Below are 20,954 nucleotides of genomic sequence, written 5' to 3'. Positions count from 1 at the left end.
CACCACTCTTTTTTACTGTATCTGGGTGCTGCCACCAAAAAGGGTGCCTCTGATGCACAGTGCGTTCACACTGGCTCTTTTCTTTTGTGGCCCCATGGTGAGCTGGTTCAATAAACTGATCCCATGGAAAAATAATCCTCAAAAAACCCCCATGCCAGAATACCTTTCTAGAACATTGACTTGCGAGAATGACTCACCCGGCAGCCACAAGATTATTAGATGCAGCCCAAGAAAAGGGAGGGGTAATATGTAGTAAAGGGAGATCTTTCACTTGCAGCTTACTTTTACTGGAAGCTTACGAAGTCAAACTGCAGACTTAGCAAAAGAATACAAGAAGTGGGGCAGATACAGAGTGATTCTTTCTCTGCCACAGACTTCCAACTCTGCCAATTGGTAGTTTAGGGACTACTTGAACAGTTCAACAGCTGTTTGACTTATCCTCCATGAGTTAGTCTAATCTAGGACCTCTTACACTTTGTTCTTTGAAATTAATTGTGTAACTTTCTATTTGTTGTGGGTATAATTTTTAAATGTCCCTATTATTTTCTGAGTATGTAATAGTGTTACTTTGTGCATAGGGTAATAGCTTTAAACTTTCTCAACTCTGTAGTGAAGAATGAAGAAAACATTTATATGAATGTTTACTGGACTACAAAATTGCTTGTAATTGACTTTGGACAATGTATTACACTGTTCTGCTGTTCTTTATGTTAATAGGTGTTGACTGAAATGACTTGCAGATTATTAATTTAAAATTAAGTGATACCTTACTAGCAAGTCCACTAAGTTAATGTATTGCCCATTCGACTGGCTGCCAGAGATTGCACATTTGAATAGCAAACACTCAGATCACAGACTCATGTCCTTTACTCTCAGTAGTTCTTTAGTTTGTGCCCAGAGTTAATTTAGATTTGCTGAATAAGAAAAATAAGAATTTCAAAATCGCTGGGGTTTGTTAACACTATGTAGTAACTTGTACAGCTTTTGCTGGAATGCGTTGCTGGATGAGGGTCCGCTGTTTAGACTAGAAATATACAGAGGGGATGGGTTCTTCAATTTAGAAAGAATATGAGTTTCAAACACAGGTTTAGGCAAATATGGCGTAACAAGTTGTACCCAATGACAACGTAAAACCTCCTTTCACTCCTCGATTTTTATAGAATATGAATTGCAAAATACATCTCACCTTAATTGTTCCTCTGAGCAACTGTGCCTGTATCTCTTAGGGTAGAATCTCTCCAAAACTTGTTTTAACGTTTGATTGGACTTGGACTGGGAAGTGACTTGCCCTGCTGGAGTTGAGAAAGGCCGTTCAAAGTCTCCAATCTCTATCTAAGGGAAAGACCACAAAGAAACAAATTTTTTGTTACTCCAGAGTAATTTTCTATCTCGGTATTATGAGTTACTTTTTACTCTGTCTTATCAAGTATAAAATGAAAAACAATTTATCAATTAATGTATATTTTTTACTGATATTAAAGTAAAGCAAGTAATTCTATTTTTCTTATTTTATATTTACTGTGGAAAAAAGATAAATATCAAGTATAAATTGTACAAATATAATACTTACTAGTTCTGCTCTGAGACTGCTAGATCTCCACCTGACACAAACCCGTTTCGATTTGTTGAGTAACTCCATCAAGTAACTTTCTCAGTAACCTTCCCTTTAGCCTTTAATTTTTAAAAAATAAAACAGCTCCTACAAAGTCCATGTCTACTAAAAGAGTCTTATGCTTTTGTTAAACGGCTGTTACTTTGGTGTATTAATTTGCAGAGATCATGTAAGGAATAGTGAATGAAGAAATGGTACATGACTACATGATATTTAATCCTGACTGTGTAGGAGGTAAAGCCCAGTTTATCCGTACTGGAGCCAGCGGCAGCATCATACGCTGTAAAGCATTTCCCCTGAAATACAGATTAGCCTTACACAAAGATTCCAGCCCAGTCGCTTCCTGCACTATCACGTGTAAAAGGTGAAAGTCACTTGACTGTCAAGCAGTCCTGGACCAGTTTCTTTATTTAAGTTTTTAATCTGTAAAACTGCTGTGTGAGTCATTATTGCACAAGGATTACCTGAGCTAAAAGAGCTGTCAATTCCATCGCTAGTTCTTTGTTTACGGGGAAAAGTCCATTGACTATTTGATCATTTGTCTGATACACTAGCAGCAGCTTCTCTCTCTCTGTCTCTCCGTGGACCTGAACTGAAAAATAAAGCCTGCAGAAAAGACAGAAAGTTATTAAATAAAGAAGATAGGGAAATGCATTAGCCCTGAGGATTAGCAGTATCTGCTCTGAATGTGACATGTTTACGTCAGTGTCAAAACACATCAGCAGAGCAACACTTGGACTTGTACCAGTGGGCAAATATTTAATTTCAGTCTTCTGAGTTTAGTGTTGCCTTTTTTTTTGGTTTCTTTGTTTTGTTTTCTTTGGCAGCCCTGCTTACCTCTTAGGAACCAGAAAAAATTAACTATGTTTTTTTAAAAAAATTCTCCAGTTACTCCCATTTACTATTTTTGTTGCTAGCTTTGAGTCAGTCAATATTTTTTCAGATTAAAAAACTGTAGAAATTAAAAACAAATCCTGGGACAAGGCGGAGCTATACAAGCTATACTTGCTATACAAACCTGTTTTTGTAAGTAAGGCGGACAGTCCTTGTGCCTTCACATTTCCCAGGGTGTTGTTCTTTGGAGGCTTGCTCCCACTTTGAAATAATGTCACATATCTAGAACGAAAGCAATACAAAATTGACTTTGCCATGTATTCCTCTTTGAAAACACCTTTGAAGGAAAATGGTCTACTTATTTTAATACCTTTTACTGTTACATATACATAGCTCGAATTTTTAGACTTACTAAATGATAACTTTGCTTGCATTTCTTAGTCGGAACATTTAATAATTAACATTTTTGTTGTTTGTTTATCCTGCAACACACACACTACCTTTGGAAGCAAGCCATAGCATGCTTATTTGAAAAGGCCAGGTACTTGATTTAGTGGCAGCCGATGAAATGTGTAAGGTGTTATATAATGGATCCAATGCCTTTCATCTCTGCCTTCTCTTCCTGCGGCATCCTGTAGTTTTTCAGGTCTTTTCTAGTAACTGCTACAAAGTTTGTATGAAGTTTGTTATACAAAATGTAGCAAGAGCGGTTCGTAGGTGGGAAATGGGGAGGAGGTGGAACAGAGGTCCTGAGAGCCCTGCTGGGCTTCATGTCACTGTTCCTTCACCACAGAGCCTTCCTGGAAGCACGAATGTGACCAGCTTCTGAAGCTGCATTTACCAAGAAAATAAGTACATTTTTAATACCTTTTGCTTTCCATATGGTAATTATTCTAGTAGGAGAAGAGAGCTGATCATGATGACCCTGCTTTTGTTTGTCACTAAGGCCTGGGTGTACCGCACCTCGAAGTGCAGCTATGAACACTGGCCAAAGTAGTACTACAGTACTACTTGACAGAAGTACAGAAAATTCATTATTCACTAGTTGCCAAAAAGCTTGAAAAATATATAATATTTTATTAAAGTATGGATTGTATTGCATTTTGTTAATCTTTACTGCAAATAATTTAATTCTATCAATAGAACTAAAATTCAGAATTCAGAACAATGATAAGCCAAACACTGGAAATTTTCTGAATTGAACCCTAATTATTATGTATTTAGATAAGTAATCCTTTTTTTTTTCCCCTTCTCAGTATGAATGACTTTCTAGACCTCAAATGGTCATCTTTTAGACCTATACAAGAAATATTAACTGAAATCTCTAAATGCATCTTGGACTCCAATTGCTTTTTCATTTTAAAGGACTGTTATTAGTAGTAGCTTACTTTTTCTTTTTTAACCCAGCTGCTACTTTTATGAATAATATCAGTCTCCTAGACAAAGCTTTTAAATGTAGTTCACTGAATGAATTTCAGGAATTGAAAAAGCGATGTTTTTTTTTTCATCTTTCCTTTTACATTATAAGGAAAAAAACCTAAAGACAATTTTCATCTGAAAAACGTTTTCCTTTAGGTTGTCTGAAAAGAGCTCTGTAAAATGATGATATTTTGTTGTTTTATATGCAGAGCTCATTAAAGATGTTGTTTACCTTGATGTTTCCTTGAAGACAGTGCTCTATATCCTTGCCAGAGGGATCATCAGAAAACAGTGCAAATCCTGACTGAGCTGGTTTCCTCATTCCTGTATCCTGGTTCAGGGTGTTCAGAAATTCCTCCACTGTTGTAGAGGCATCAAACCCAACAACCTAAAAAAGCAGCCAAAATGTATTTTGCTATCAAACTTATTAAAAAAACCCCCAGTACTCCCCCACCAAATCTAAGATACTGAAGGATAATACCTCTAGAATAACAGTGGCAATGCAAGACCCATTCCATCACCTGTGAATAACTTACTGTCATTGGAAATAAAAAAATTCCATAAAGGGCTTGGAAAATATTCAAGACCTCCATATGGGAAGTCAATTTAGTGAAGTTTTTCTCCATTCTAAAACTGATGAACTTCCCAGTTGATTATACCTTACTGCATTTTGTTTATGAAACCAGAGTTATTATCAAAAAGCTTCCAAATGTAATACTTTTGGTTTTACTTTCTTTGTTTATAGTAGTTTCTTTGCACTTGCTACACCTGAAAGCCTTCTAAGTTTTATTTTTCCAAATCTGAATTTTTGTCTGTTGTTACTAGCATTAAAGCATTTTAGCAAGAGATGGCAAATGGCTTTTATACAGACACTACTTGCTGATGTTCCCTTGTATCTACTTTGAGGGTATTTTCCTGTATTTGACATGCTGAAGAAGGCCCCTTACCTATTTTTTATAAAGAAATACCTGAAAAAGGTTCTTGGACTTCTATTTTGGGCATCTCAGTGGTTGGAATTTAAAAAAAAAAATCTGTTGAATCTAGCTTTAGAGATTAATACAAGAGTTTTCAATACCACTATTACTGGTTATTTGCTGATCCCACTGAAGTAATCTACTTAATTACGGTTTTCATAACCCTTAAGTATACATTTTTGAGCAATAAATAACTAATAAGCAGTTATTCCTTTTGTTCTTCAAACTTGAATTTTGAAACATTTTAGGATTATTTCAATACATGTTGTTTTTTCTGTTTCACTGGGCAAGCAGTAAGCAATTAAGAAACTTAGAGGGGGAAGAAAGCAGAGTTCTGTCATATGAAATGAGAAGTTTATTCAATATAGTTTTGATTTCATATAAAAACTTGCTCTCTGTCTAGGAATACTGTGAATTGTTAAAAAACTCTTTTCAGCCAGCTCTCATGGTTAGAAACACAAACCAGGATGTGAAGCAGTATGCACGGAAGCCCATGGAAAGTTTCCTACAGGCTTTGACTGATGAAGTCCCAAAGGAGTTAAACATGAAGCTGTGTTTGTTCTGTAACAAATATGGTTATCCTTCATGACTGGTAATGGGAGTTACAGCTGTGCTTCCAGACTTTCAGTGAGAAATTTAACTTGCAAGATGTCCGATGAAAGGAAGTGAAATTTAATACCTTTCCCTGTTCTTCAGTCTCATTCATTCATCTCGTGGTCAGGTTAAATATGAAACAGAACTTTAGTATTTCTGACTCTTAAGAGGTTTTGATTTTATTTTCTTGCTTTTAAAGACTTTTCCCCAAACTTTTACTCTTCTTTGATCAAATCTGAATCAATTACCTTGTGCCAGCCCTTGATAGCACTTGCACAGGATGAAACTTGAACCATGTTTACCTTAACACTTACAATTCTGTTTCTGATATACTACTTCATGTATATGCTAATAGCAAGGGGTTGGGAGGTTAGATTTTGTGGTCTACTTGACGTTACCTGATATATGCCATTCATGAAATGAACCGGAATACTGAAGGGCAGTGAATGGTGGTAAGGGTTCCTTAGAAGAGTGGAAAGGATTTCCATTCTGGAAGGTCTGGCTTCTCGGTCTCCGTTCTGCTGGGTGCGCTCTACACATCGCTGACAATATATTGCGTATTTCCCAAATTCAGTCCTGTGACAAAAACAGAAATACGGCAGTTCTTGGGGACTGATTGAAGATAGTAAAGTGTGAGTAAATCAATCTGGGGGTGCCAAATGGGAGGAACAATCATATTCCACTCTGTGAGATTTCCAACACATTTTTCTATGTGGAATTGTAAACATAATTAGTCCATGGAGACCAACAGAACTGCGCCAAAGATGAACATGGCTCAGAGTGTTTTGTGTAACTGCTGTATTTTGGTTTTCATGGTTTTGCAACACTCGGTCAGAGTCCCACTGCAGAGTATTTTTCAAAACAAAGGATAACTTTCCCAAGCGATACATAGAAGTAACATGTATTACATTTTAGTAGCACTGGAGCAAAATTCTACTCAAATTTATTTTAAAATATATGTCAAAAGAGCTGAAATATTAAGTGAAAGACTGAAAATAAGGTACTTCAGACAGGCTAGTAGACTAGCTGGGTAATAATATTCAGGCACACCTGGGATCTGCGTTCTTCTTTAAATGAAGTTTAAGAAGCCAAAGGAATGGGTGCTGGGGCAGAAAAAGTCCAACGCAGAGAGCCAAGAGCTGCAAGCCCTGGACAAAAGGAAGACATTCACTGTTTTAAACTTCTTACAAAGTAAAACTTCCTGCTGTAGCTGCTGGCCAGCAGTGCAGCTTACTGTGCCATGTCAAGTAACAGACAACTGTAAACAGAAGTAAAAAAAACAAAGCACAGAGAAAAATCTGAGTAAATAAGCATGTCACCTCATCAGAAGGCCAAAATGCTCTCTTTCTATTTACTTGTGTACAGCAAGTTTCTTTTGGGGCTGGAAATGGGAAAGCATATCAGTTTGTATAAAAAGCAGTTAATACAGGAAAAAAATACCAAGGTTGCAATGCCAAGCACTAAGAAATGAGGAGAAGCGTCCGCAATTTTAATTCACCTCTCCTGTTATATATATTATAAAGCAACCCATAAGACATTTTCCTACTATCAAGTAGATAGTAGCTATAGAAAAAAAACAATTATTCAATATTTTGGTATATTTTCATTGCTCAGTTTGTATCCACAGGCTTAACTTAATACAAACTACTCTCACGTACTGTGGATATACACTTACTAACATTGCAGTTACTTTTCTCACAATTGTATCAGTGCATCATACTGATATTTAGAAAATGAGGCTCCTCTGTCTTGATTTATCTGACTTGCTTGGTATTAAATAGAAATTTAACAGCACAGGCACTGATATTCCCTTTCATTAAATACCTATACTTTGATGGAAGATAGCATCAGCTCTATTTCAGGAAGACAGTGCAGTAGAAGCAAGGATGGGAGAGTACAGCATGAATTTAGGACTTAAAATGATTAGTGTGAGGCTGCAAACATTTCACTGAACATGTTAACTCTTAAAAATCATGCTGGTAGATTATGATAGCAACAATTTATTTATCTGTATCAGAAGGATAGCCTTGCCAGTGGTGCAAAAGTACCAAAGAGAGATTATGGTTAGGTAAAATTCCATTAGCCATATGTAACTTCAGTGTGTGCTAATTGACATGAACGTGCTCTGTCTGTTATAAAAGCTTTGTGGTTGTTTTAGCGATGCACACATACAGGCCATATCCCAGATATGGGCTGTTTTCAGATAATAGGTATGTCTGCTGGTCATGTTCTACTTTCTATGGCAAGAGAAAAAAATGAGTCTATTACAAAAGCCTTAATATGGTAATTTCCTTTCTCATTTTCTGGTCCATCTCCTAGTTCTGTAGATATTGCTCCATCATAAGCACTATTGTTCCTGTTCTGTTAATTCTATGCAAACTGTAAGTACTGGCTTTCCTTTTAATTTCAGTTCATTTAATTGTTAGGTATTTGGATACCAGTGAATAGCTGGCAGTGGACAAAGTGAAGAATTTTAAGTATGTATTTATAATGTAGCATGCAGGGTGCATGCAGAACAGCATGACATACAAGAGGTGACATCTATCGGAAACCCTGAGCGTATCTGAGATTCCACAACATGGCACTACAGCTTTTCTTCACACTCATGCTACAGAGACATCTGCCATGTGGTTTAGCCCACCAAGCTTCCTGAGGTAGTACCTCTCTGAAAAAAGATGCAGTGAAAGAGAACTGGGTTACATACACAATGTCTTACTCAACAGTTAACTTGAAGATAGCCCGTTGTATGTCCAGTCTTTAAAAACAGCACTTCACAGATATACTCTGTCACCCGATGGAGGCTAGCATCAACTTTGTTTCAGGAAGACACAGCACTAATAAGATGTTACTTCTGGTTTTTATCCAATTTTAAGTAAGCAGATGCTAGAGAAAAGCAGAGCCCCTTTACCATTCTAAACACCCTGTGTAGTTCCTTCACTGCTGTTGAAATAGATACTATTAAAATAACTACGGGGTTACCTGTATTGGTCCTGCCTGGTTTTGTGGATGTCGACGTCTAGTCTGTTTAATAAGTTGGCAACAGATCTCATTTTGAAGTTCAGGATGTGTGAGGCAGATCTGCAAAGCACTTTGGGCCAAAGATACGTGGTAATCAATGGCAGGAGAGTCAACTGCAGCGTTTATAAACAACTGGCAGGTCTAGATATAAAATAATAAGCAAGTGAGTTTACATACAAAAAGCTCCAACAAATCTTTTAGATGTTCTATGTAACAAAAGTCTATAATTGAAGTCACAATTAGTCAGTGTACCAGTAGACTAAGGAAAGCCTGCTGGCTCTGCAAAAAGGGATGAAAAGGAGCCAGGGTGGGTGGATGAAAAGCGACACAGAGAGACTTCAGATAAAAACACCTCTTAAAAACCACGCTTTTTACTCTGTATCTAATGGAGTGAGCTCTAGCAGGAGTTGCCACAGCTGTGGTTGTAGGCAGGTTTAAGGACATGCTGAACATAGCTTACTCCTCTGCCAAGACTTTAAAATGCAAAGTGTACAGCTCTCAGTGGCAGCTAGTGTAAAATGCTTGTGCAAGTAGTGAGAACAACATGGCAGGATATACACAGATAAGAAAACCAAAATTCAGAGCCATTTGTTTTACATCTTGGCTTTCACTGGATTTTTACTGAGGGTAAGTATAACCTTTCCTATCCCCAGCATTGTCTTAGGAAAGCCAGGTGTTAAGCATTTGTTGTGCTGTATGAGAAGAAAGCTTATGTATCATTCATTGCATATGAACAGCTGATGAATTTTCAAAGCATGTGAGCAAAATACAAGAAAGGGATGGAAGCCCAATCTATTTCCAGTCTATCTGAAAATAGTGGATGCACAACACTACGTTTTATCTGCAATGGAATAACTGAAACATGACTTGATCTGTTTCTAAATCAATTCCCCGCCTGACTTTCAAACTGATTTATACAAAGTTTCAATAAAGGTCATACAAGTCGTCTCTATTTATTTTAGGCAAGTGTCTGTGATTTGAATTAGGTCTGAAATACATTTCATAAAGTTATTTCAAAATAAATGTACATTAATTTTTATCCGGGAAGTATATTCCCTTTTAAATTTTCATGCTGCAAGATTGCAGAAAACAACATGGATCTCCTTCTTTTAAGTGCTTCAAACATTTCAGACAAACAAGCTGGAAAGTTTGCCTACAAATGGCTATGACTGAACATATGGTGCTTGTCTTGAATTCCCTTCTAGATATGAACCATTACATCAAAATTCTCCAGATAGTTGATGCCTCAGGAAATTCAGTCTTTAGACTTGTTTAAGTTCTGTGGAGAAAGTTCATTTATCCAAGCACCATGCCTTCCAACTTTTAATTTATTTCACAACACACAGAAAAATGAACAGCAAGATTTTATTCTGTCTCTGAAATAGACTTTATAGTTTACAGGCAGGAGTGGTTTTACCTTGGTGAGGGCAGGAGAGATGAGAAAGAAGGTTAATGGCATTGCAGCATATTCCTCCCATAGATATTAACCAGCTAGCTGGCCTTTAACTGGGAAAGTTGTAAGGTCTTTCCAGCATAGAAAAATTCTCAAGAAACTAGCTGCAGCACAGCAGTTATGAACCATTATGTGTCTCTTAATCATAAAGCCTTTTCACTACTACTGGGAGATATGTGTTTTTTTTAAAGATGTTTTTTTAAAGGTGTATGAAAATCTTTAAAAGTGAATTCACAAAACTGTTGTGAAATACTTTCAATAACTTTAATATTTTCTGTATTTATATTACTAGAATACCTAATCAGTCTTTTAAGAATAACTACTTAATATGAAGAAAATACTTTCTTTTTATTAAAAAGAGCAGTAGAATGTCTACCTTATATCTCAATTTGAAATAATCCATGACTCGCTTAAACTAGAAACTTCAGCTTTGCTTTGTTTTTCTTCAGATTTTTAAAATGTCTTCTAGCTGACTTAAATCTACAATAAAACTTTCACCTACCATTTGTTCTTCCTGAAATCTAACTGAAAAAATCTTATTTCAGATACAGTTTTCTGAAATCAGAGATCCACTCTGTTAGGTTCTCTGGGGATTATGAACTTCATGATAAAATTATTATAATCCCTTACAGCCGTGGATTTTTCTACTAACTTACACTTTATCAGTAACCTCAGTAGGAAGGCCAAAAGTTTAAGCCTAAACTGCTCCCTCACAGATAAAATTGATCTCTTTACATTGGAAGTGATACTCTTTGGTGAGATAATACAGGGACATTCTGCTACTGTCCCATTAGTTACCTCCACTAAAGATAAAAGTAAACTTCTGTTTTCTTTTTCCTTATCTGTTGAACATCTCTAGTAAGCCAAATAATAGCCAAGTTTAGCTAAGAGTTAAAATAGTAAGTCAGTTAATAAAAACGACATCTGCTGTGGTTTTACCTTGAATAATTTAATTGCTTCAGTTTGCAAGGCTTCTGATGGCAATGTTGTAAGAGGGGAAGAAATTCCTTCTTTGCTATGGCAAAGGGTGGGATGTCTCCACATCTGAGAAGCTAAGCAGATAAAATATGTGGATTTTGCAATTAATTCAGTATGCAAGTACAATCAGTAAATATGTATTAGAAGATCTGTATGTTCAAACAAAACCAAACTTACTGGTATCGCCTTCCATATTTAATAATTTGCAAATAAGTTGTTCAAACTCAGATCCAACATTTACACTGGTACTTCCAGCTGCAACTGTCAGATGATAAAGCCACGTATCCTAAAGTAGAAAAACACAGAGCAGCTCATTCATTCTGTATTGGAAGGAGCTGCTTCATCAAGATTTTGCTCTCAACCTGAAATACTGCCCAAACAAAACTGCCACTGTTGAACCCCAAAGGAGTTTGCCTTTGTTTGAATACATCTGTATTCATGATCTCTATGTTACAAATATTAAGCAAGGAAGATTGGAAAGGGCTCTCTTCAGAAGTCTTTTACCCTCAGAAGTCATGGCTAATTATCAGAGCATTCTTCTTTTTCTCTTCAGAAAGCTAAGGTAAGTACCTTTTTATCACTCCCAGATCCTGCTAACCTGGGTATAAGGCCAGAAAGCAAAATGAAGTCCACAAGATTACTTGGGAACAATGAAGCAATAATAATAATAAAAATGGTTTTAACAGTACCTCTCATTTCTCCTTCACTTCAATCGGGCAGTCTTCCCTACTGTTAGTCTTATCAGTGAAAATGGATAACAGTATCCCAAAACCTCTCAGGAAGGTCTGCTACAAGTTACTGTAATGTGAGCAAAATTCTCCAATTACAGCATCTTTTACATTCTGCACCAGCTCCTTATGTAGGCAAGCCTGCTTATTTTAATGTGTTTTAAAAAGGGTTACCTATGATAACGTTGATTCGTGGACAAACTCCGATTGATGTTAATGAAGCAGGACCTTCTCCTTGCTTCTTATATCAAACTACAAACCAGATAACTTATAGGTCCCCTCCTCCTCCTTTTTAAGAAATATTCACATCACAGCACCATACTCATAGAAGTGTTACTGAAACACCATAAATAAGTCCTTTTATTACCTTCTCATGTTTGGATCCTATAAGAAGATAAGTGGGTCCTTGATCTTTTGGGTGGATAACAACAGTGTAATGTGTTGATAATAAACTGCGACCACTAGCCTCATAATCTTCATCAGAATCGCACGATCTATCAACTTCTTCAACCTTCGCCTCAAAAAGCTTGATTTGGCCAAGAGGAAACTAAAAGTAAATATCAGAAGTAGTGAGAGAGCAATTATTTGCTTCAGAGCACACTAATTTTATATTTCTTATTCTACAAACAAAGAAAAACATGAACTACCATCAATACCCATTCATATTTATTAATTTTCGGTCCTGCCAAGGAATGTCAGAGAAGCCAGCAGGAGAATGATATGTGCCAAAGTCTGAAAGTGAGATTTAGAAAAATTCAACAGAGAGCCACGACAAACACAAATACAGCATGCAATCTTCACAGCTGGGTGACAGGACTAACAGAGGATGACAGTCCTTACTGGCTATTTTATGCAAAGCTCCCTCCCTTCCTACAGCACTACTGCTCTTTCTCTAGGTGTTCAGACATTGGGATGTTCAAGAGTGTTATCTAATGCTGTAGTGAAGAAGCCTTGACTACTGTTTCTGTATTGTTTGTGATGTCTAGCAAGGCTTAGTGATTCAGCAGAAAGAGAGGGATGTTTGTTTCCCTTTGGTATAAGTTGGGGACTACAGTAACTAGCATCTTACTTGTGCCACGTTCAAGTGTAAGCCTGTAGTTAAGCTGTCTTGAAATATCAACACCAGTGAAAAGCAGATGAGGCTTCTCAATAATACTATTTAAAAATTGAAAATACCATACTGGAGAGTAGCTGGCAAATTTGACTCAATCTAGGCTGGGTTTCTTGAATAGTGATTTGAAAAAGTGAGATGTTAGTATTATAATAATTCTGAAGAAAACATCACACAGTGGTGGCTCTTTATTCCAGTGCTCTCACTAGTAAGGATTAAAGATGCATGTGGTGATTTGTATTTCCTGTGGTGCTTCTGAAACATTCAACTTTTTGAACAAGATAAGATTCTGAGAATCAAGAGATGCCTTTTCACATACAAATAGTTAGGACTGATTTATTCACTAAGTTTAACTAAAACACAGTTGGCTGATTTTTTAATTTGAATTCCATTTTGAAAGGAGGCCACCTAAATGGACTCCATTACTGTATTAACTGCTGCAGATTGTGTAATTTATTTCTGCACACATTCAGCTACAGCAAACATGTTTTTAATTAGCAAATTGCTGAACATTAGAAATGAACTAGCTTTGGAAAACTTTTCATACATATTCTGCTTTAAAAAGCTAAATTCTTATTCTATTACAAGCTAGCAAATTAGTTTCAATTTTGCTTTATAAGGGCAGCAAAACTTATTCCAAATGTGAGAGAAATAGTCACAAGAATCCAACAAAATTCTTAGATGTTTCTAAAGGGCATGCTAAAACCGAACAGTATTCAATGGTTTTGAAGGATGGTTACTGCTATCTTATCCATCTAATTCTAGAAACAAGGTTTAAGCTGAATGTTTTAAAATGGCTAAAAAAGGAAAGGATAACAGAGGGAATAACTAGCTTTACACAAAGGCTATGAATTACTGGGTCCAATGTGATTGCTTGGTTAGATTAGAAGTAACAAATGAGATTTTCTCTATTTTTTTTTGGCTGTTGGTGATAATGGCTCAGTGGACTGTTACAATTTTGTCAAGTGTCAGCAGTCTTTTTGGTAGGGCTAGGTAATAAGGATATGAATTAAATATTCATAACCTCAGCAGTATTAACTAGAATAAAACAATAGTTCTTGATGAGAAAATACAATGCCTTGGGAGCAAAAGGACGGGTGAAAAGTATGGCTAGGAGGTGACCTTTGTCCTGGCTCTGTAGGTAAACATGACTGCAAATATTAGGACCAACAATATTCAGAAGTGTGGGTAGAGAACTAAAGGTCAGGCCCAGGTCTTGCTCTTCCTTAGCTCCCTGTGTCCTACAGGATACGGGATGTTGGGAGGTTAACTTAAAGCTAATTGGATTCCATTTCTTTCTTTTCTTCCTCAAACAGTATTTTCCCTAGGTTTTAGAAAGAACTTTCTCATCTTTTTCTTTTGCCATCCCTCCATCTCCACTTCTGTTCACATCATCGGTTGTAGACAGTGAGCTCCTTTTCCATAATCCTGATGGGGAATGGGAAAAGATCCCCTCCACAGACATGCATCTACAAAGCAGCAAACTCTGCATTCTGCTAGGTTTTTTTTTTGCCTTGCTTGCAGCACTGTGGAGGTACAGTGCATACCAAAGAACAGGATTTGGAACTCAATTGAGAGATAAAAAGAACATTTAATTTCTTGAAACTTGCAGTCACTGCCTACTGCAAACACACGTTAGAAAGGGTCAGCTTGCAGAAGTAAATGACAACCAGGTCCTTTCTGATGAGTCTCACGCCTGTCAGAAAGGGAGACCTGAACTGTCAGCAAATCAGTGTCACCCTTCAGCTAGAGATAAGAAGCTGCAGAATATATATCAAGTCCTGTAGGAGAAGGAGACCAATGGGCGTGCCCTGGACCACTGGTTGTTAGATAGGAACCTTCCAAGTTGACAATCTGTGAAGTCTGAATGTTTGGTAATGAAGATAAAATGGGCATATACTACGCAAATCAATTGTACCTTAATAAAGATGTACCTTACTGTTTAAAGTCTACTTCAGTATGTTATCTTCCATTCACTGAGGAAACAAGTAAGGGACCTACCTTGTCTTCTTGATTACGGAAATAATACAGAATTTTTCCAACTAGGGTACACCAAACTCTTTTGGAATATCCATGCTTCACCTGAAATTACAGAACATTAGGAACAAGCACAGCCAGCGAAATACAGACTACATTTTGCCATCTCTGAACTTTGATGATGTTGGGAATAAATGCCTTGGTTCCAATTCCTTTCCATATTACTACGCAAATAATTAAAACTATGTAACTATTAAGGGCATAAGAATTAAAGCATTAGAAGGTCGTCTAAAGCTGAGTAAGGCCAGTGTGAGTTTTTCATTTGGCTTTGGATCAGGCCTAAATTAGTGGAAGCTGAGGAAGAATTAAAAGAGAAAAATTCCTTTTACACAGTATTCTTATCTTGAAAGAATCTGTCCCAGTGAGTAATACAGACAAAGAGAGCACTTCACTGAAATAAGGTAGGTCAATTAGCTGCTGAAACATATGCTGAACTAGGATACCACTGAAGTGCAAATGGAGAACTCAACACAGAAACTAATGAATTAAAAAGATAAAAAGAAAAACCAAATGAAATCAAATAACCAGAAGAAAAATATTGCCCAAAGTAGGTGATTTGGTTGTTCACATTGTAAAGTACTGGGAAAGCAAATATATGTCTGTTTTGCTTGTATTTATTTTATTGTAGGGTCATCTTCATCTAGATATTATTCTTAAGAAATACGGAATGAAGCAGACTGGGGGAAGAAAAGTGTTCCTACCTTTGTAAGTAATCCTTTCATGGTGGGTTTGATTTCAGGCTGTATGAAAAGTGGGCTGGCAGCTTGTATTTTAAGAACGTTCTGTAGTACTTTGATCCATTCTTCTAAGATGTTGGGAGAATCTGCAGTCAGGTAGTATGTTCGTTTTTCTGTGGTCAGCTATGTAGTAACAGAAGAGTCTTGAGCTTTAAGAACGTTATACATTCGACCCCAGTGTGGAGGTTCTAACATGTACTACCCAATGCAGCTTCACAACTTTGGGGAGTTGATTTTTCCCAGAGTACTTTTCATTAACGAAACATTCTGTGGCCAGGCACAGCAGACAGACTCTTTCTAAGGCTTTATCTAAAAAGTTCCAGGACAGCAGAGTTGAGAAAACTTTATTTATCTCCTTAATTTATCTCCTTTCAGACAAGCAACTTCTCTCAACCCTAGTGGCTGGCCCCAAGACTATTCTCTTTATTTATATCTCATATTTGATGATCTGACCTTTGTAGCAATACAAACAAGACTACCTGTAGACCTTTTTATAGTTTCTGTAACTGAAATTATTTTCTGCTTTCAAACGAAAGCCACTGATTAATTCCAATTCCACACTTGAACTTCCAGAACAACAGGGACTGGAACAAGGGGTTAGTTTTGAGGATGGAGGGAATAAATACCCACTGAAACACAGATGAGAAAAACAGGCACCTGAATGGTTTGTTTTCCATCACCCCTTTCAATGTGGCTAGATGCATTTAGCTCAATTTGACCTTGAGGTTTTTGAATGACATCACTCTGTAAGGAAAGAATGGAAAAAGAATATTTTAGATCTACCAACAAATAGCAATAAACAATTACATAACTCATTTAATCATTAATCTTTATAAATACTTCCTAGTTAGACACCGAGTATCTTGTACACCTCTTGAGGAACCGAGTCCTGAATCACTTTCTTAACAGCTCAGACATCAGGAATGCATTTCTTTTCCTTCTAGCAGCCTTAGATTCTCAGTAAAAACAATCTAATATTAAATAGCAGGCAAGTTGCATGTACTTACTGGAGATTTGTAGTATAGTAATTCACCTCCTTTAAGCACAAACCACCGTCGTTTCCAGGTCTTTACTTTACCACCCATTTTTAACAGATATCCAGATTTTTCCAAAGGTTCCTGATTATTTAGAAGTAAGATAAAAAGTAGTTAGGTTTACATATATACCTGTATCCCTCAAAGATATTAATAAATACATACACACACAGGTATTTTAATGAACTAAAAGCATGCTAAATAATAATTACAGTATTTGATGAGACTTTTAGTCCAACGACAAAGCTTTTACAGGCATCAGTTCAGACAAATGCCATGCATGTGGGATAACTAATTAATATCCCTACTTATGGTTACTGTACCTGAAGGAGAGTAAGTGGTTTGCCCAGAACTATAGAAAAGAATGAAGACTATGATGATTCCTGATTTTACTTTCTAATTATTTATCTTAAACAAGGAACAAAATTGATACAATGTAAACACGTATTTCTTCCCAACTTCAGGGCCTAACCTACAGAGCAGATACAGAGCACTGTAATTCAGAGCTCCACACAGACGTACACCTGCAGAACAGAGTTCACAGTTCTCTGTGAAGAAAGCTTAATATAAATTATCTTTGTCACCAGGCAGTCACTCCGCGTGTATGTTAAGTCACTAACTACTAACACAGGCCACTAAAAAACTCACGGAGACAAAGCAATGCCCCATAATGGTTTGGTTTCTTTGACCTGTCCTCACACATTGCTCTACTTATGATTTCTCTGATGCGTAAAGTTTTTCCTGTATAAGGAACCTGTAGAAACGTATTGCTGCACACAGATTTCTACTGATGCCTCCAACTCCTTCAGTGGAATGCCCTTCTATTTCCCTGAATATTCAAGTAATCTTTTTAAGCTGACTTTAGTATTTCATATGCAATCTGATACCAGATCTGGTTCCAAGAAAGGAAAATCTTAAGTGCTTTGAATTGTCTTCTGGAGTTATCTACCTGTTTCCATTCATTATATAAAAAGCTCAGAATTATCCTCCACTTTCCTTCAATAATTGTAGTCTTATACGGCTAACTTATTGTTGGTATATTTTGCTATTTGTACTCATAGGGCAGTCTGTGAGTCAGCAAGACTGAATATAGAGATTTGGTAGCAGTCATTGAACATAAATATACACACAGCACCACAGGTACACTTCTTCACAGAATATCAGTACTCACATTTTTTCCATTATCACTAGACGAGGAAGAGGTCTTAGGAAGTTTCTGCTCTGGCTCTGAATAGTCTGTATCTACTGAATATGCATCTGGAGGAATAGCATAGTCACTTTCTGAGGTCACAGAAGACAGAGACACACCTGCATTAAAAGAAGAAAGATGTTTCTTTATATTTTTTAATTACATTAGAAAGAAATGAGATCGGGATATCCATGCAGAAAGAATGTTTGAGTAGGATCTGCAGGCAAACACAAGTATCAGCATAAATCCATGAGGAACCAGGCATTTTAAAAAATATCATCAGCATATCAAACTATTAGCACACTGCTAATACCTGAATCCCATTTTCTTTGTAATCAAACAGAGTTTAAGTTACTTGAGAATGAAACAACAAATAAATGTCTTTATATATTACCATATTCTGTTATATTACTACAGCTTTTTTAAGGAGGGAGTTCGTGCTGTGCATCATACTGATTTTCCAGAAAATGAATACAGGATCTTTAATTTAACTAAGCAACAGTCCCCTTCCCCTTTCTATCATTCACTCTAGTATCCGGATTTCTCATGCAACTGCGTGTGTACTAAGAAGCTAGGCTCAAGACCTGCTATCTGCTAAAGGTGACTGCCTTTATTTTGCAATTAGTATGAATTTTTATACTGAAATTTTATAAAAATCTGAATTCCAGATTTCAGGATTTTTTAAAGCGTTTATTAGCTTTAATCCTGAAAAAAAAATGCACCCTGTTTTCAGTTCTAGTGAATCAGTAATAAAAATTCAAACTCCTGCCTTATTCATCATAGAAATAATTCTTTTCAAACATGTGAACATGTCCTTTTGTAAGGCCTTGTGTTCTGCTCTGAAAGGTTACTCTCCAGGATTGGAATGAAGATGCCTTGTTTCCTTTGCTTCATAATTTCCAAACTCATTTGCCAATTTTATTTTTAAAAAAAGCTTTTCTCATTTACTGCTTTGGTAAGCCACCCGGGCTTTCAGAGTGGGTTCTTCTCTTCTCATGTAGGATCTTTAATAACAAATATACAGCAAGCTAATTATGTGTCTAGTAAAATTTGTGACCACCTGGATTTTTAAACAATGTGATCTCAACAAAGATATGTACCTATGTGTTTTGTGGTTAACAAAGGTCTCCATGCATGAAACGATACAAGGACTACTTTATGAGAAGAAAGCACAAACAAAAGGAATGGTTCCATTTTACAGACACAGATACAAATTGTAGGTGAAACCAGCTATTAAATTAGCTAATTTACCTAACATGAGATGCATCTGCAGTCACGCCACCGGTTTTTGCTCAGCAAGATGGAGCTGCTGGAAAGCAGGAACCGTGGGTCCTTTTCACACTAACGAGGCAAAACTGTGACTGCATCACTGGAAACAGGCCGCCAGGGCAGGCGTGGCTGGCACCGGAAGGCTCCTAGTGCAGCAGTGGCTCTGCCTGCTCAAGTGGGACTGAGTGGAGCTCCAGCTAACTGGGATTTTAACACGTATAACGGAGACTACTGCATAATGTTATTTTGCATTTCTAAAGCAACGCATAATGAAGGATCCTAATACTTGGCCTCACTGGGATCTTAAATTTTGACCTCCTTTGGTTTACCCAGTGAGGAAATACTCGCAGGAATGTAACACTGACACTGTCACCCCATGAGGAAGCATTCTGTCTTTCAGTGTTGCGAAGCAGATGGAAAACACACAATTACCTAGAGCTATGAGATTTAGCTTCCACAAAAGACATAGCATTACTGCATTCAAGAGTTTTAACTACATCTCTGCATAGGACCTTGAGGCAATCACTGTTAAAAATTAAAGATGTCCTTTATTGCATGAGATGACAGAACTAAATACTCTGTTGAGGGAACTTTTCCACCTGCTTTCTGATCACATGAAACTGTTACTTTGTTTTATAAACTTGACTATATGTTGGGATTTTTTTCTGATGGCAATTACTTTTTTCTATGTCGTTTTTACCTACCTACAATTAAAGGTCATAGGAAGTCCCTGGCATGACAGAGTATAGATAGAATGGAGCTTCTTGCTTTAAATGTGCAAGTCACTTTTTCTTCACGACAACAGCCAGCTACTAGGTTAATTCCTTAAAAAGACATCTATAGTAACAGCAATAAAAATAAAGCCATGTAAAACAGTCCTTTCTCCTGCTTGAATAATAGATCTAGATTTAAGATGTCCACGCTGTTTAAGGAAGAAATAAATTTCTAAGAAGATCACGTAAACTGCCTAGTTTTCCAAACATCCCAGAAGTTACCAATTCTTACAATTTTTGCCTACCTCGTTTCATAGCCCGAGGACTACCTGGACCACTTCTGCTTCGAGAATCAGACTCAGAAGTCCTTGAGCTGGACCGAGAGCTGTCTTCTTCCTCAGATCCTGATGACTCATCTATAAATGGGCTGTTGCTTATTTGAGTTGCTTTCTGCAGAAATTAACACAGCATTCTTTGATACCTTGCATAAAGTCACTTCCTTCATACTGTGGCAGAGCTCTGCTGGCTTCATAACATTCAAAGCTGTTCTTCCTTGGGTTGTGAGTTTTGGCACACTAATATTAACATAAAACTGAATTCCCTCTACTCTCTGTACATGCAACCACCCCACACTTTAAAACAGAAACCTGAGGAGGCTCAAGGCACGGGTCTTTCCAAATCACAAAAGATTGCCAGAAAACAAACAATGCTGTGATTAGTTACTGCTGGCTACCTGACTATAAACAACTTTGGCACTGACAAAAAGACATTTCTACACGTACACATGCTTTTAATATGGCAGTGGACACCATGTGGCTCTGTTTAATAATTAACAAGCCTTTGTAAAAAATCAGCGAGGAACCTAAGAAGAACTGATTTGGACTAGTAACATTTTATAAGCAGCAGTATTTTTTTTTCCCCAGTTATTTGACATTTCCATTCCTTCTGGGGTTCTGTGATCTCTAAACATCATTTTATGACATATTTGGCACAGTAGCATCAAATGTGAAACAGCAAGTTCCTGGATCTGAAGCCCAATGGTATTTAAAAATTTCCTTTAAACAGTAATACAGTTACCCCTTTCAAAGTGGTGTAGACAGGAGTGGTCATGTTCTTATATATCAGAGATGTATATAATCCAGAAATGGAGTATGACGTTAGTGAAACAGCACCTAAAAAAGCAACATATTTTATAAATTACTTTCCTTAATTTACCACTCAATTAACCAAATAAAATGCAATTTTTTGGATTGT

The 20,954-nt window shown here is 36.8% G+C and overlaps 1 protein-coding gene across 1 annotated transcript in view; it reads right to left on the bottom strand.

Moving 5' to 3' along the window:
* PLEKHH2 (pleckstrin homology, MyTH4 and FERM domain containing H2) overlaps positions 1-20,954 on the bottom strand; it is a 52,366-nt gene that overhangs the window by 7,054 nt on the left and 24,358 nt on the right. The window contains exons 9-25 of the mRNA XM_086743969.1: positions 20,778-20,872; positions 20,006-20,150; positions 17,701-17,837; positions 16,503-16,613; positions 16,153-16,239; positions 15,460-15,618; positions 14,723-14,803; positions 11,978-12,157; positions 11,060-11,168; positions 10,844-10,956; positions 8,413-8,592; positions 6,484-6,581; positions 5,832-6,009; positions 4,098-4,253; positions 2,631-2,728; positions 2,077-2,218; positions 1,187-1,332 (exon numbers count right to left, since the gene is read on the bottom strand). Coding sequence (XP_086600095.1) covers positions 1,187-1,332; positions 2,077-2,218; positions 2,631-2,728; positions 4,098-4,253; positions 5,832-6,009; positions 6,484-6,581; positions 8,413-8,592; positions 10,844-10,956; positions 11,060-11,168; positions 11,978-12,157; positions 14,723-14,803; positions 15,460-15,618; positions 16,153-16,239; positions 16,503-16,613; positions 17,701-17,837; positions 20,006-20,150; positions 20,778-20,872 — 2,215 coding nt within the window. The remainder of the gene's footprint in view (positions 1-1,186; positions 1,333-2,076; positions 2,219-2,630; positions 2,729-4,097; positions 4,254-5,831; positions 6,010-6,483; positions 6,582-8,412; positions 8,593-10,843; positions 10,957-11,059; positions 11,169-11,977; positions 12,158-14,722; positions 14,804-15,459; positions 15,619-16,152; positions 16,240-16,502; positions 16,614-17,700; positions 17,838-20,005; positions 20,151-20,777; positions 20,873-20,954) is intronic.

The sequence above is a fragment of the Chlamydotis macqueenii genome, chromosome 3 (assembly GCF_036417535.1).
Source record: "Chlamydotis macqueenii isolate bChlMac1 chromosome 3, bChlMac1.mat, whole genome shotgun sequence".
Lineage (NCBI taxonomy): Eukaryota > Metazoa > Chordata > Aves > Otidiformes > Otididae > Chlamydotis > Chlamydotis macqueenii.
The sequence above is the reverse complement of the archived record's forward strand: the minus strand, read 5'-3'. Positions and strand labels throughout refer to the sequence as shown.